The sequence below is a fragment of the Aplidium turbinatum genome, chromosome 8, assembly GCF_918807975.1.
Source record: "Aplidium turbinatum chromosome 8, kaAplTurb1.1, whole genome shotgun sequence".
In the NCBI taxonomy this organism is placed as follows: domain Eukaryota; kingdom Metazoa; phylum Chordata; class Ascidiacea; order Aplousobranchia; family Polyclinidae; genus Aplidium; species Aplidium turbinatum.
This window is the reverse complement of record NC_137479.1, coordinates 7,325,035-7,337,339: the sequence shown is the minus strand read 5'-3', so window position 1 is coordinate 7,337,339 and position 12,305 is coordinate 7,325,035. Positions and strand designations below refer to the sequence as shown.

General features: G+C 36.5%; 1 protein-coding gene across 3 annotated transcripts; it reads left to right on the top strand.

Moving 5' to 3' along the window:
* The first annotated feature begins 2,618 nt into the window (after positions 1 to 2,618).
* Positions 2,619 to 10,178, top strand: LOC145775136 (delta(3,5)-Delta(2,4)-dienoyl-CoA isomerase, mitochondrial-like). Of its 3 annotated transcripts, none has more exons than XM_082586361.1 (8): positions 2,619 to 2,689; positions 5,800 to 5,911; positions 6,485 to 6,612; positions 7,092 to 7,216; positions 7,649 to 7,762; positions 8,349 to 8,491; positions 8,910 to 9,060; positions 9,582 to 10,178. In XM_082586361.1, coding segments are annotated over exons 1-8 (879 nt in total). In that variant the 5' UTR covers positions 2,619 to 2,688; the 3' UTR covers positions 9,687 to 10,178. The 3 variants fall into 3 exon arrangements, with proteins under 3 accessions (XP_082442487.1, XP_082442485.1, XP_082442486.1); XM_082586359.1 differs by lacking the exon at positions 2,619 to 2,689 and adding an exon at positions 3,425 to 3,510; XM_082586360.1 differs by lacking the exon at positions 2,619 to 2,689 and adding an exon at positions 4,934 to 5,072.
* Positions 10,179 to 12,305: the final 2,127 nt, after the last annotated feature.

Sequence of the window (12,305 nt, the reverse complement as noted above, 5' to 3'; positions counted from 1 at the left end):
TTGGGCGACTATTACAGCTAGTTTATGGTCAATTGATGGTTCAGACTATTTCTAAGTTAGTAGAGAGTCAGGAATTACTTGCAGCTAAACAGGATAGTTTAATCAGAGTCACTATATACAGAGTCACTATATGTATATAGTGGCTCTGGTTTAATTAACGGACGGGTTTATACGGCAGTGATGTATAGCCTACATTCATTGTATACAGGTCAACACAGACCATACCATTGTGCGAACAGACTATCTATAATAATAGAGATTGAAAGCTGGTGTAGGCTAATGCTGACTTTGAACTTTCGGCTAAACCGTCCATGGCCATAATAGCCGTGATCCACGGATTAACGTTCTTTACAACTTATCTCTTGGAAATGATAGTTTTGAAAAACGAAACTAGTGTGAGCTCTGCACAAGTTATTGTAAAATTGGCTTCACTAGATTTTAGAAAATGACTTTTTTTTATTACCAGTGTTGGCAATTGCTCTTTGGACTTTCAGCACAAGTTCCAATGTTTGCATAATAAAATACGGCAACCCAAAATATAAGCAAAGATTATATTACCAACCACAACTCAGAATACGAACTTTAATCAGCGATTTTCACTGTTATTAAGGGCAGAAGATATGTTTTATTTCCGACCACGTTGTTGGTGTTAGTCAGTGATGGGCATTATCGGCGATAAATTTTTATCGCCTATCGTTATCGCTCAATTATTTTTCAGTTATCGTTATCGCCAAAGGCAATATTTGATTATCGCCGATAAATTTTATTTCGGATCAACACACAAGTGGAAAGACCATAAAAAGTAATATTTTTACTAGCCACCTAGTTAATGAAACTAAAATTGAATACAGATTGAATCTAAATACAGTACGGTATAACCTTTCGCATTTACCTATGCGACATAGCCTACCTCAATCAAATATTTTTATTCCCACTAACATAGTGCCTATATTGTAATTCTTATCTCAGCGTTCTGCCATTGATTTAATGATAGTGTCCACAAAGAAAACAAAAAAAATTATCAGTAAATTACGATAACTATGTTATTGTTTTAAAACAAACACGACTAATTTGACAAGCTTGATGGATTTCACAGTATGCACATTTTTACTACCAATATACGGTAACGCATAAGATTAGCCTACTGATAAATTTTCAAACATTTTGCGTTTTTTGGAATTTTTTCAATTATTGCTGACTTTGCTGTAAACAGCCCTGCAGAAAGCAAAATACAAAGTTTGGAATTTTTTATGGTATTTTCATTTGATAAAAGCATCCAACTGGTATCTGAAGGTATAATTATAAGCACGGCGGTTAGCCTACCTCAGTGGTTTGATTCTAGATCATGAGGTTGAAGATTCGATACTCACGCCGCTGTTGCGATTCTATTCATGCATAACTTACAAAAAGTTTTGTCCCTTTACAGTAGCTATATCATGTTCGATTTTTCGTCATGTTGATGAAAACAGTTCGTGCTGCGTCAGATGGGGCAGCGTTAATCAAGAAAAAAAAATTATCATCGGACATTATCGGCGATAATTTTATCGAATATTGTTACCGCTTAACTTTTTTTTGGTTTATCGTTATCGCTTTAGGCATTTTTCGTTTATCGATTATCGTTTAACTGAAAAATGAGTTATCGCGCCCAACACTGGTGTTAGTTAGATCTTCATCCTTGGACTGAGAAAGCTTCTTTGAGAGCTTAATCTTTGTAGTTTCCCATAGGCTACTTGTAAAAGCTTTTCAGTGACGCAGAGCCGGTTACTGAGATTGGCAGAGTGAAGTTTTCCGATTGTTGTTAAAGTATTGTTGCCGGGGCGTCATTCCATCCACTAGGTAATTATTCCATCCATTAAATCATCATATAGATTACCAGAGATGTACGTATACGCCGCAAATTCTACGCCGCATACTTGTGGCGTAGACTTTTTGTTTACACTAACGTTTGCGGCCACATTTTTTTAGATAGTTTGCGCTTGAGGCTACGCCGTAGGCTAAAGTTTTCACGGTTTTTTAGCGCATAGCGTCAACGCATACTTTTTAATGTCTTTTTTTCGCTATAACACGCCAATACGTTCCAGCGCTGCTGTTGAAAGAATGTTTTCAATGGGCAAAGACATATTGGAACCAAAACATAGCAAAATGTCGGATGAACACTTTCAGATGCTTGTGTTTATTCGTGGAAATTCAAAATAAAACTTGTTTGTTTTGATCGAGTGGTTTATACCGTGTAAATGTTTGGCACCTAGCAAACAAAATGAGTTTACGCTAGTGTATGCGCTGACGCTAACGGCGCCAACTTTTTTAACAAGTTGCGTTGACGCATACGGCGTATGGTTTTTCGAACGTTTGCGTTAACGTTGACGGCATCAATATTTTTTGTATGCGCGTACATCCCTGTAGATTACTGATTTTTGATTTTGTGTGCCAAAATATAGCCTAGTTCATAACATAACTTCGCCAATGTCATCAATCTTCATAAGTTTGTGGCGAGTTCAGTAAATTCTTCTAAGAGTGTTGCTTCGAAACTTATGAAGCATTTGATTGCCTTGGGGAGCCGATACACTAAAATTTTAAATACAGTATAATTTTTTTAGGGATCCTCGACTGCTTCGAGGCACCAGGAGGAGTCCACCGAGACAAAAAAGGTTGAAAACCACTGATCTAGCCTATTCGTAAAAAACATCAAGTAAGTATATACAGTGTAAATTTATTTTTAAAATTATTTTCCGTTCATTTAATTCAAAACGGACAGCGTTTAGGAGATTTTGCTAGTTCGGAAAGATTGACTTTGGTGAAATGAAGAGAAGAAAACAGAAGGTAGGAATATCTGGTAGAAAGCAGAACAACGGATTCACCAAAAAACAGGCAACTAGTCGAAACTCAATTTACATTGTGTCAAAAACTTTGTTTTATGTGCAATAACTAGGGTTGGCAGGTAGTTTTTTAGACAAGCTACCCATTTTTGGATAAAATTGAATGTCTATCTGGCAACTTCGCTTTTGAACTTTGATCCCTGAGGAAATTTTGCCAGACGCTCAGAGTAAAGGAAACATTGTTGCAATTGGAAAAGATGGATAACTTTGATAAGAGCTTTGCTTGTTTGTTGGTCTGCTTTACCACTTGAAAATAGTGAATATCATTAAAATAAGTGCAGAATGGTAAAAATACCATAAAAAATACAAGTGGCCACCTTTTAATATGTTTTTAGAGATTGTGCTCAGTCCGAGAAGCTGGTGAAAAAGTGCTGGCTGCAAGAAGTGGCTTTTGAGGAAATAGCTTGATTGCCATAAGAAAAGTTATCTGCGACCTCTAGCAACACTAGTCAGATTACGGAAACTGAAAAATAGACTGAAACTTTGGTGTTTATGTTAAATTCTCATTTTGCTTGTTCCTAATTATAATACTGTTCACTTGCATCAGACAGGTTGCAAGAAACTGTTTTTTCAAGTTTAATTTTCAAAAATATGTATCGAAAGATTCTGCAACGTTGCAACAATTTTATCAGAGGTACATGTAAACAGATTGATGAAATTCACTATAGGCTACTTGCTCATGATAATAATAAGCCTCAGTTATATTTCATAAAGCCGAGCTACGCTTGACTTCATAAATAGGTATAGGCCTGTAGCCTACACATCGAAACTATACTGGTATAAAGTAGGCTAATTGCTGAATGAAAAATTGTAGGCAGTGGCTATTTGACCGGCTCCGGTCTTTGAATCTGAAACACTATTTGACCGGTCATGACGTCACTACATAAGCACTTTTTTCTTTTTCTCTTTCAAAGCAAAAGACGATAAGCGCCTTAAGTTTTAAATTCAACACGTTGTCTTCAACTGAGTCCGTGGCGCATACCGTACGTAACGTCTCGAGCTGCCATTCTTGAGGGAATGAGTTCGATACTATCCGGAAGCGTCCTTTTTTTTTTTTTTTTTAAACTACAAAAGGATACAAACTGATATGAATGAATCAACAAGTGAATAAAAAAGTTTTAAAACGAATTTAAAAAAGTTTTTTCTAGTCTTTATTTTTAACAAATTCCTTTCATTTCTTGGCACAAATTCTCTGAAAAAATCACACCTTCTAATAGGCTGTAAGATTACGTTTCGCTGAAGTCCGAAGTTAAAAATTAAATCCAGTCTCATTGTCGCACAACAATCAGTCAAGTTTCAAATCATCATCTCAACCAACCCTTCAAGACAACTTTCCACTTTCACTTTACTACGCTACGCTGAAGAGGTCGGGAGATCGAAACACTGGCCTTTGTCCGTAGTTGCTTTTCATAATGTCTTTTTAGACATTCTTTTTGGGTCAATAATGTCTTTTTAGATATTACTTTTAAAGAAATAAAAAGGAGTCAAAAGGCATGTAAATTTCACTCTGTGTGGAGCTACATGTACTTGAGAGGTTAACTGTTATTCTTTTATTCACAAATTTAAAAAACTTAACTTTATTACTCACATTTGGAAAGATTTAAAAAAATGGGCTGTAGGCTACTCAAATTAAAAATTGACGACAAAAATGCACTTTGGGTCAAAATTTAATTAAAAAAAAAAAAAAGAACGCTTCCGAATAGTATCGAACTCATTCCCTCTAGTATGGCAGTTCGAGACGTTACGTATGCGCCACAGACTCAGTTGAAGACAATGTGTTGAATTTAAAACTTAAGGCGCTTATCGTCTTTTGCTTTGAAAGAGAAAAAGAAAAAAGTGCTTATGTAGTGACGTCATGACCGGTCAAATAGTGTTTCAGATTCAAAGACCGGAGCCGGTCAAATAGCCACTGCCAAAATTGTAAGTTTGAAAGTGCATGTTGTTTTGCATTCTAAAGGTATCAGTTTTATACGTATTCTAATACAAAACTTGAACTCTATCATAAAATATATATATTTAGAAATTGTAATATATAATGTGAGCTTGTTCACGTTGTACCCTTCTTTGTAGTCCAAGACGCTCTGAAGTTTATTATCACGGAAACAATAGCCTGGAATAAATGTTAGAGCAGTTATCTAGTAGCTATTGTATTTGGTCATCTAATTCACATGGAGTACGCTACGGTATAAGCCCCCAGTGAGTACGTAGTACCGGTATAAGCCTCCAATCTGATGCCTGTATATTTCCCTTGACAGAAGCATGTAAATGGGTGCCCTGGGCATTCTTTAACAAATATTGATTTTACTTTATTGATGGTCTCTTTATTGCTACATATTGGAAACATACAATTAGCCTACTTCATGGTCGTCATAGTAAATATATATTATATATCGAAATCTATGTGATTGAATTTGTTACACTCTGATTTAACATGCTCGCTCTTCCAATTTAACAATTTTGACATACCCTTTCAATTTAACAATACATTTTGTTACCGTATCTATTAAATATTTTGAACATTGAGAACACAATCCCTTTGTTGAGATTGTCGGAAAGATATGCTGTAGAAAATTACACGTCATCTATTTATGCTATTGTCAAGGTCTTTTGGGTAAAAAACTAATGACTTTTAGCAAATTTAAGTTCTTCTTTCCTATTATCAATACTTTGAGCATTTAGGTTTACTTTATTCTGTTGACAAGCTCCTGAGGAGAGATGAAACACACTGCAGCTTTGAGCATTGACAAACTTTCTTCTTGCCGTATTCATGTTCTGTACCACAAATCAACTCTTTAAATAGTCTTGTTTAATATCTTAATTGAACACACAATGCCTACAAACCAATAAATACTTTGTGTATACGTGTGGTCTTTTGCTGGTTAAATAGTTGTCTGGTGATAAATTAAGTTACTTACATTTTTAGTGGCGCCTCAATTGGTTTCTGCCAATATGTCATCTTCTACCGATGCCTACAAATTTGAAACATTGGCTGTATCTTCCCCAAACAAATTTGTTCTGCATATTCAATTCAACAGGTAGGCTATTATAAAAAATTTGCAAACAAACTGTTTACAAGTTATGGGGATTATTATCTAGAGTTACTGTGAATTTCGATTTCCAGTCTGTGGTTTTTAAGATGTGCATGTACACTAATAGTATATATATATGCATACAGAAAATAATATTACCATTCTCTAAAAAACCTGTTTCACTCTTATCATAATTGTTAGGTTTCTTCCTTTAGTCAAGAGTTTGAGGCATTGAAGCGCCAAAATTTTCTGTCAGATTTTTCAATTGTAGTTGTACTGTTGAAAATGGTGGTCTACTCTTATTTCGTTTTTCCGCTTATTTTCATTTCTTTTAACTTTTCCTGTTTTCATTATTTGTAAGATTTTTATGTTAGTGTGCATTCTCACAATCATGATAACTTGTTCCTATGTGCACAATAATGTATAATAATTGAAAAGCAAAGTTCAAAAGCACCTTATAAAAATAATCATTTTGAGCATAGTTATTCAAACAGAAAATTTCTTGTGTATGTGATTGCATAAGGTAATACAAACTTTTGGGTAGTGTACAAAAAATAAATTTTTCAAGATTTAATTTAGGGAAGAGAAACTCAATGCAATGACATCGAAAATGTGGAAGGAGATGTCACAATGTTTTAACCAGGCTTCTGATGATGAGAATGTCAGGTCCATTGTTTTGTCTGGGAAAGGACGAGTGTTCACTGCGGGTATGTTCTTATTTTTAAATCCTTGATTTTTGGCCCACAACCCAGCTACCAGATGTTGAATCATATAAATCTTGTGTCATTAAGCAGATTTCTCATAACCATATTTTAATACAATGTGTTTGTTGAGTTTATCATTGGTTCATATTGACGGTACCCGGTCATTTGGTCGACAGGACGTTTGGTCGACAGGACGTTAGGTCGACAGAACGATTTATTTTAGGGTTAGGGTTAGTTAACTAACCATAACCCTAATCTAACCCTGACTCTAACCCTAACCCTAAAATAAGTCGTTCTGTCGACCTAACGTCCTGTCGACCAAACGCCCTGTCGACCAAACGTCCTGTCGACCAAATGTCTGTCGACCAAACGACCGTGCACCATATTGACTGGCGTGTGCATTGGTTCATTTGCATGTTGTTTTTAGCAAAACCATTTAATTACGTTGCTGACATATTTGTTTTAATGAGCCATGTTTGTAGGTTTGGATTTAATGGAAGCAGCTGGTGCCTTTGCACCTTCACCAGACAAGGATGTAGCAAGGAAAGCATTCCAAATGGTGAAGTTTATTGGAATAGCCCAGGAATCAAACAATGCGATTGAAAGGGTAACTTTTCTTGTGTATGTTCATTAATTTGAACCATAAATGTAGTACCGGTATGTCTATGTGGTAAACGTTATTTTAACCACATTCTAATCAAGGTTGACCCCTCGGTTTATAACTGGACGGTTCTCTTCTCTCAACTCAGCTAACAAGTTATTCCTTATCATATCCCAGCCACCTAAATCCGTTCTTTTTACATTGATTCAACTTCCTTGATTGATCAATAACACAAAGGGCTAACATTACCAGTTGAAATAGTATCAATTCCAAGACAACAAATCAACCGTTATTTGCAATGTTTCAACGTCTGCAGTGGTTGAATCGTCTGCAGATGTTGAATCAATGTAAATAAACGGTTGATTTGCTGTCTGGTTTACGGCATTTGTTTCTTTGAATGCAACAAAGGTTAACGAAACGTACTTTTGTGTTCTACAGTGCATGAAGCCAGTGATAGCCGCCATACATGGAGCTTGCATGGGTGGTGGGATTGATGTCATCACGGCTTGTGACATGCGACTGTGCACAGAGAATGCTTTCTTTTCAATTAAGGTAATTGTGTCAGTCTGAACCAGGTCTTTCAACCATAAATAACCCAAACGGGCTGATAATGCCATTTCCTTGCCCTTTCTCTCATGTGATGTATTTCGCTCTCCTAGATGGCATTAAATAACAGAGAGACTTGGATCATGATGGACAACAGAGTTGGATCAATTACAACAGTAATTAAATGCAGTTAATTGCACATTTGGAAGTGATTGTACTTTGAAAGTTAAGTAATTCAGAACAATGGAATTGTAATGTAATCAAAATTTTGATGGTGTAATTGAACTGAAAACTATTTAATTGATCCAACTCTGATGGGTGACGTCAGTATGAAACCAGGCGCGCAACCATCGTATGAGGTATTATGACGGACGACGGTTCTGATTTCCTCTGCTCTGCGAAGGCATGATGTGATATTTGAATGGCCTCTAACACTGCGGTGGCGTGAGGAAAATATTTAGTTGCAATCACTCGAGTGCAATAAAAGAAACAGAAACGTCAAAACAATGAGATCTATATACTTTTAACTCTTTTTTTACGTCCGCTGTACAGAATTGCGAGCTTTTGACGAACTATTTGAATATTTTTGCAGGAGATAGACGTCGGTCTAGCCGCTGACATAGGAACCTTACAGAGACTTCCCAAGATCATAGGAAACGATGGTTTGGTCCGTGAGTTGAGTTACACAGGGAGGAAGATGCTTTCGGAAGAGGCGCTGTCTTGTGGCTTGGTCAGGTATGGATCATCTCCAACCATAATCTAGTTTCAAGTCCTATCTATTGTTGTTGCCGTCTTGACGTTGCAAATGGAACGTATTTGAACTTCGTCTTTAGAAAAAATAACTCACATCTCATACACACAATATGTTGCTGAAGGTTGGTTTGTGGGGTAGGAATTTAAACGATTGTTGAGTGAATTTGATTGATTGATTGAATCTTTATCCTCGGACTGGGAAAGCTTTTTGCAGAACATAATCCTGGGCATTTCAAGCCAGGTTTGACATAGCGCTTCCTGTACTTCTAACCTTTGTTTTGTGCTGATACTTCCAAATGCTATTTGGGCTAACATGTTCAGTTGTTCATATTATGAGTAGCTTAAAATGGGGGCTACTTAAATAAGACAACATCTTCCAATTTACCATTTTTCATTACAGCAAAGTTTACAAAGATCATGAAGAATTAATGGAAAATGCTATCAACCTTGCTTCGACAATTGCCACCAAAAGTCCTGTCGCAGTTCAAAGCACGAAACACAATTTAAATTACTCACGAAATCATTCCATTCCGGAAGGCCTAGAATACATAGTGAGTATCAAGAGCCGTCAGATTATCTTAAAAAAAACTTTAAGTTTGGTCTGAACATGATTGATAACCACGTGGTTGCAGATTTAAATTGAATAACTCAAAGATGCTGTTCAGGCTAATAGATACAAATATTTGTTAGATGAAGGGTCTCAAAACACGCGGCCCGCGAGGATGTATTAGTGCGGCTCGTAATGCATTTTTGAACTTTCAAATAATTAACAAGATAAAATTCACTCTAAAATATTGTGCTACGGTATGAAATTCACACTTAAAATTCACTGCCAGGAAGACAGACTTAACTTTCGCAATGCAAAAGGTATTGCTGCCCTCCAGTTAATTTACAAGAATTCATTTGGCCCTCGAGCAATTTGTGTTTGAGACCCTTGTGTTGAATACTTGTGTCGAATACGAGTGTAATCAACGAAATACTCTGTAACTCTAAATTATGTATGCTTGCAAAGATTTACTGATGCCTGGTGAGAGACTACTTGTACGCGCTAAACCTCCGTTTTTTTTAACAGAAATCTTGGAACGCAAGCATGATCCAAAGCGAAGATATCATGAAGTCCGCCCAAGCTTTCATGCAGAAGAAAACACCTGCCGATGTTGAATTTGCAAAGTTGTAATCTGTCTAGAATGATTCTGTTAATTCAGAAACAACGCATCATGCAAACAAATACGTTACTTCGATGAAGGCCAATTGCTACCCAGGTCATGAAAAAGACCTAATTTTTTAACTGGGTTCAGATCCTTTTTGTTCAATAATAATGTTTGATTCGAAATGTTTCTTTTCTCGGCGCTACCTTCATGTGTTGTGATACGATTTTCGTCAAGTTTTGCGATCGAGTGGAGTTGATTGAGGTAACATCGTGCAGCCTCACTCGAAAAGGGTTTATTGATATTTCTTCCCGGCTACTCAAATACGATATGTGACGCCCAAGATTAGCAATGCGTCAAGATTGTCTTGGTGCGTTGTTTAGCTCGACGAAAAACGTTATGTTCGTCGTTATATGGTATTTGAAAAGCTCATTTGCTTCTTTGTTCTTTCATTTTGTTTATTTGAGAATTGAAACTATGGCGCTTGTTAATTTATAGATATTGAAACAAATTTAACATTGTTTGTTTGCCGTTGTTCTAGTTGTGTGGAGATGCGCAGGTTTGAGAACCACTGGGCTGGATGGACTGCATCGCAGCTCAAATTCCGTTAAGTGAATTTCGTCTTTCCACAACGGCTGCTTCTATTATAAGAAGTGTTCGTGCTTCACGCAGGCGCCTGAGGATTTTGGTGTGCTGCCTGGTGGGAGACGGACGAGTTTGTTCATAGGAGAGGTGGCTGGTGATGATGTCATCACCTGATATCAGTGTAACTCCACCAGGACACCGAAGTCAGAGGTGTTCTGACAAATTTTCGCCGCAGCATCTACAGTTCTGGTAGTCTGTCAAGCCTGTAAAACTTTGGTAGAGAGTTTGCTTTTTTGAACCATAAATAAGCAAAACAAAGTAACTTTAGCGGATGTAACATACTGTGTTATACACAAAACAAAATATATAACATAATAACTCAAACGTTTTCGACACGCACGTGTGTCCTCATCAGGAATTAAATCTGCAATACCGTACATAAGTTGAAAAATTGTAAAATAAATTTGACTTTGCACTATAACTGTAAGGTACCGAAGGCGGAACGTGCTTGCAGTCGAGAATGGAGAGTTTCAAGTGGAAACAACGTCGTACAAATGAGGATAATATAGAAATAGTGGACGTTTGATTGAATCAAATAAAAGCCATCATCAATGTATGGGGTAGGCTATACTTTTCTACATAAGATTACTAAGAATTGCTGATTGAAAAATAAAAATAATAAAGATGTTCTGTGCATTTTATAAAAGGAATCTATTATGAAATGAAGAGAAAAATAGATTGCAAGTAGAAGGTTGCACTTAGCTCGAAGCTGCAGGTTTTCGTCTGACTTTCTTCAGGAGCTTTCGTCAGAATAAAATAAACCTAAATGTGGTGAAGCATGGCCACCTAAAGATACGGCCTGATTTGTCACATTTTGCAGAAATTTCCAGGTTTTTCTAACTTTGGGCAAACGTTTAATTAAATTTTTCTAATAATTAGATTTTTACGCTTTCTTTTCCCCAGATGACACAATAGGCTTTAACATTCTCATGTTGAAAGACAAAGAAAATTTGATTTCGAAGATTTTAGTCAGACTGTTAATTTTTCAATAACAGTCTGATTTAGCGTTTTTTAACTTACTTTTTCTCATTTGCTACTGCTTCCCCAAGGCAACAAAAAAGTTGTATGTCATTAGGAAACCGCAAAAAGTAAAAACATCTCAAAAAATGTCAGTCCAGCGCTACCAGTAGCTGTAATCAAATTGTGACAAATCAGGCCGCATGTCCAGGTGGCCATGGGTGAAGTATTCATAGTAGAAGAAAAACAATGTCAATTTGGCTAATCAAAATAATTCAAAATTAACGAAGAAGTTTTAAGGCATAAGATGGGATCGGGTGTTTTTATAAAGATTGCTTCCAGTGCTGGGAAGTGGAATGCTGGGAAGTGGAACGGCGTTTAGCAAGAATTGAAAACATTTCTAGTCTAAAGTTCTGGAAGCAATCTTCATAAAAACTCTCGATCCAATACGCGGCGTTTTATTTCCAAGGTCGTTGGAAAGATTTCATACTCCTTAAAGGGGTACTAAAGGAAAAACCTGACTTGGCGATTTTCCACGTTCTTTGTGTTTAACATGCTACCATAAAACGATTTTCAATAAAATTTTGCCCCATTGCGGTCTGACCACCATTGTGGGCCGCTTTTGTCAGAGCTTTCAAAATGAGATTGAGCCTGAGCAACGAAGCGTGCGACTGTGCAGTCTACGTCATAAAGGCTAGCAATCAACCGATCACGCAATAATTGTTACTGCGGGCGATTTGACTGTAGGCTATGTATGTATTTGCATCAAAACAGCACATTTTAACATCAAAACAGCAGACAGTTTGCTCAAAACATCAGATTGGTAACGTGGCTTTTGTTATTGCTGGCCTTTATGACGTATTCTCGAGCAGTGTTTGCACGTTTTGGTCATTTTGAAAAAAATGAAAATAAATAAAACTCTGGACTTTGGGCCTTGCCAGCGCCATTGAAAACAAATTTTTTTCGGTAATTGTTTTTGAAATGTATCTTGAATGTTCAGTTTACTCATTTTAATGCTTAATTCCAGTTTGAAATTTTCCTTTAGT

Coding starts and splice junctions, on each gene's coding strand:
- LOC145775136 (XM_082586359.1), top strand. CDS start 3,468: ATGTATCGAAAGATTCTGCAACGTTGCAACAATTTTATCAGAG. Junction 3,511..5,799: donor TTGCAACAATTTTATCAGAG/GTACATGTAAAC, acceptor TTACATTTTTAG/TGGCGCCTCAATTGGTTTCT. Junction 8,492..8,909: donor CTGTCTTGTGGCTTGGTCAG/GTATGGATCATC, acceptor TTTTCATTACAG/CAAAGTTTACAAAGATCATG.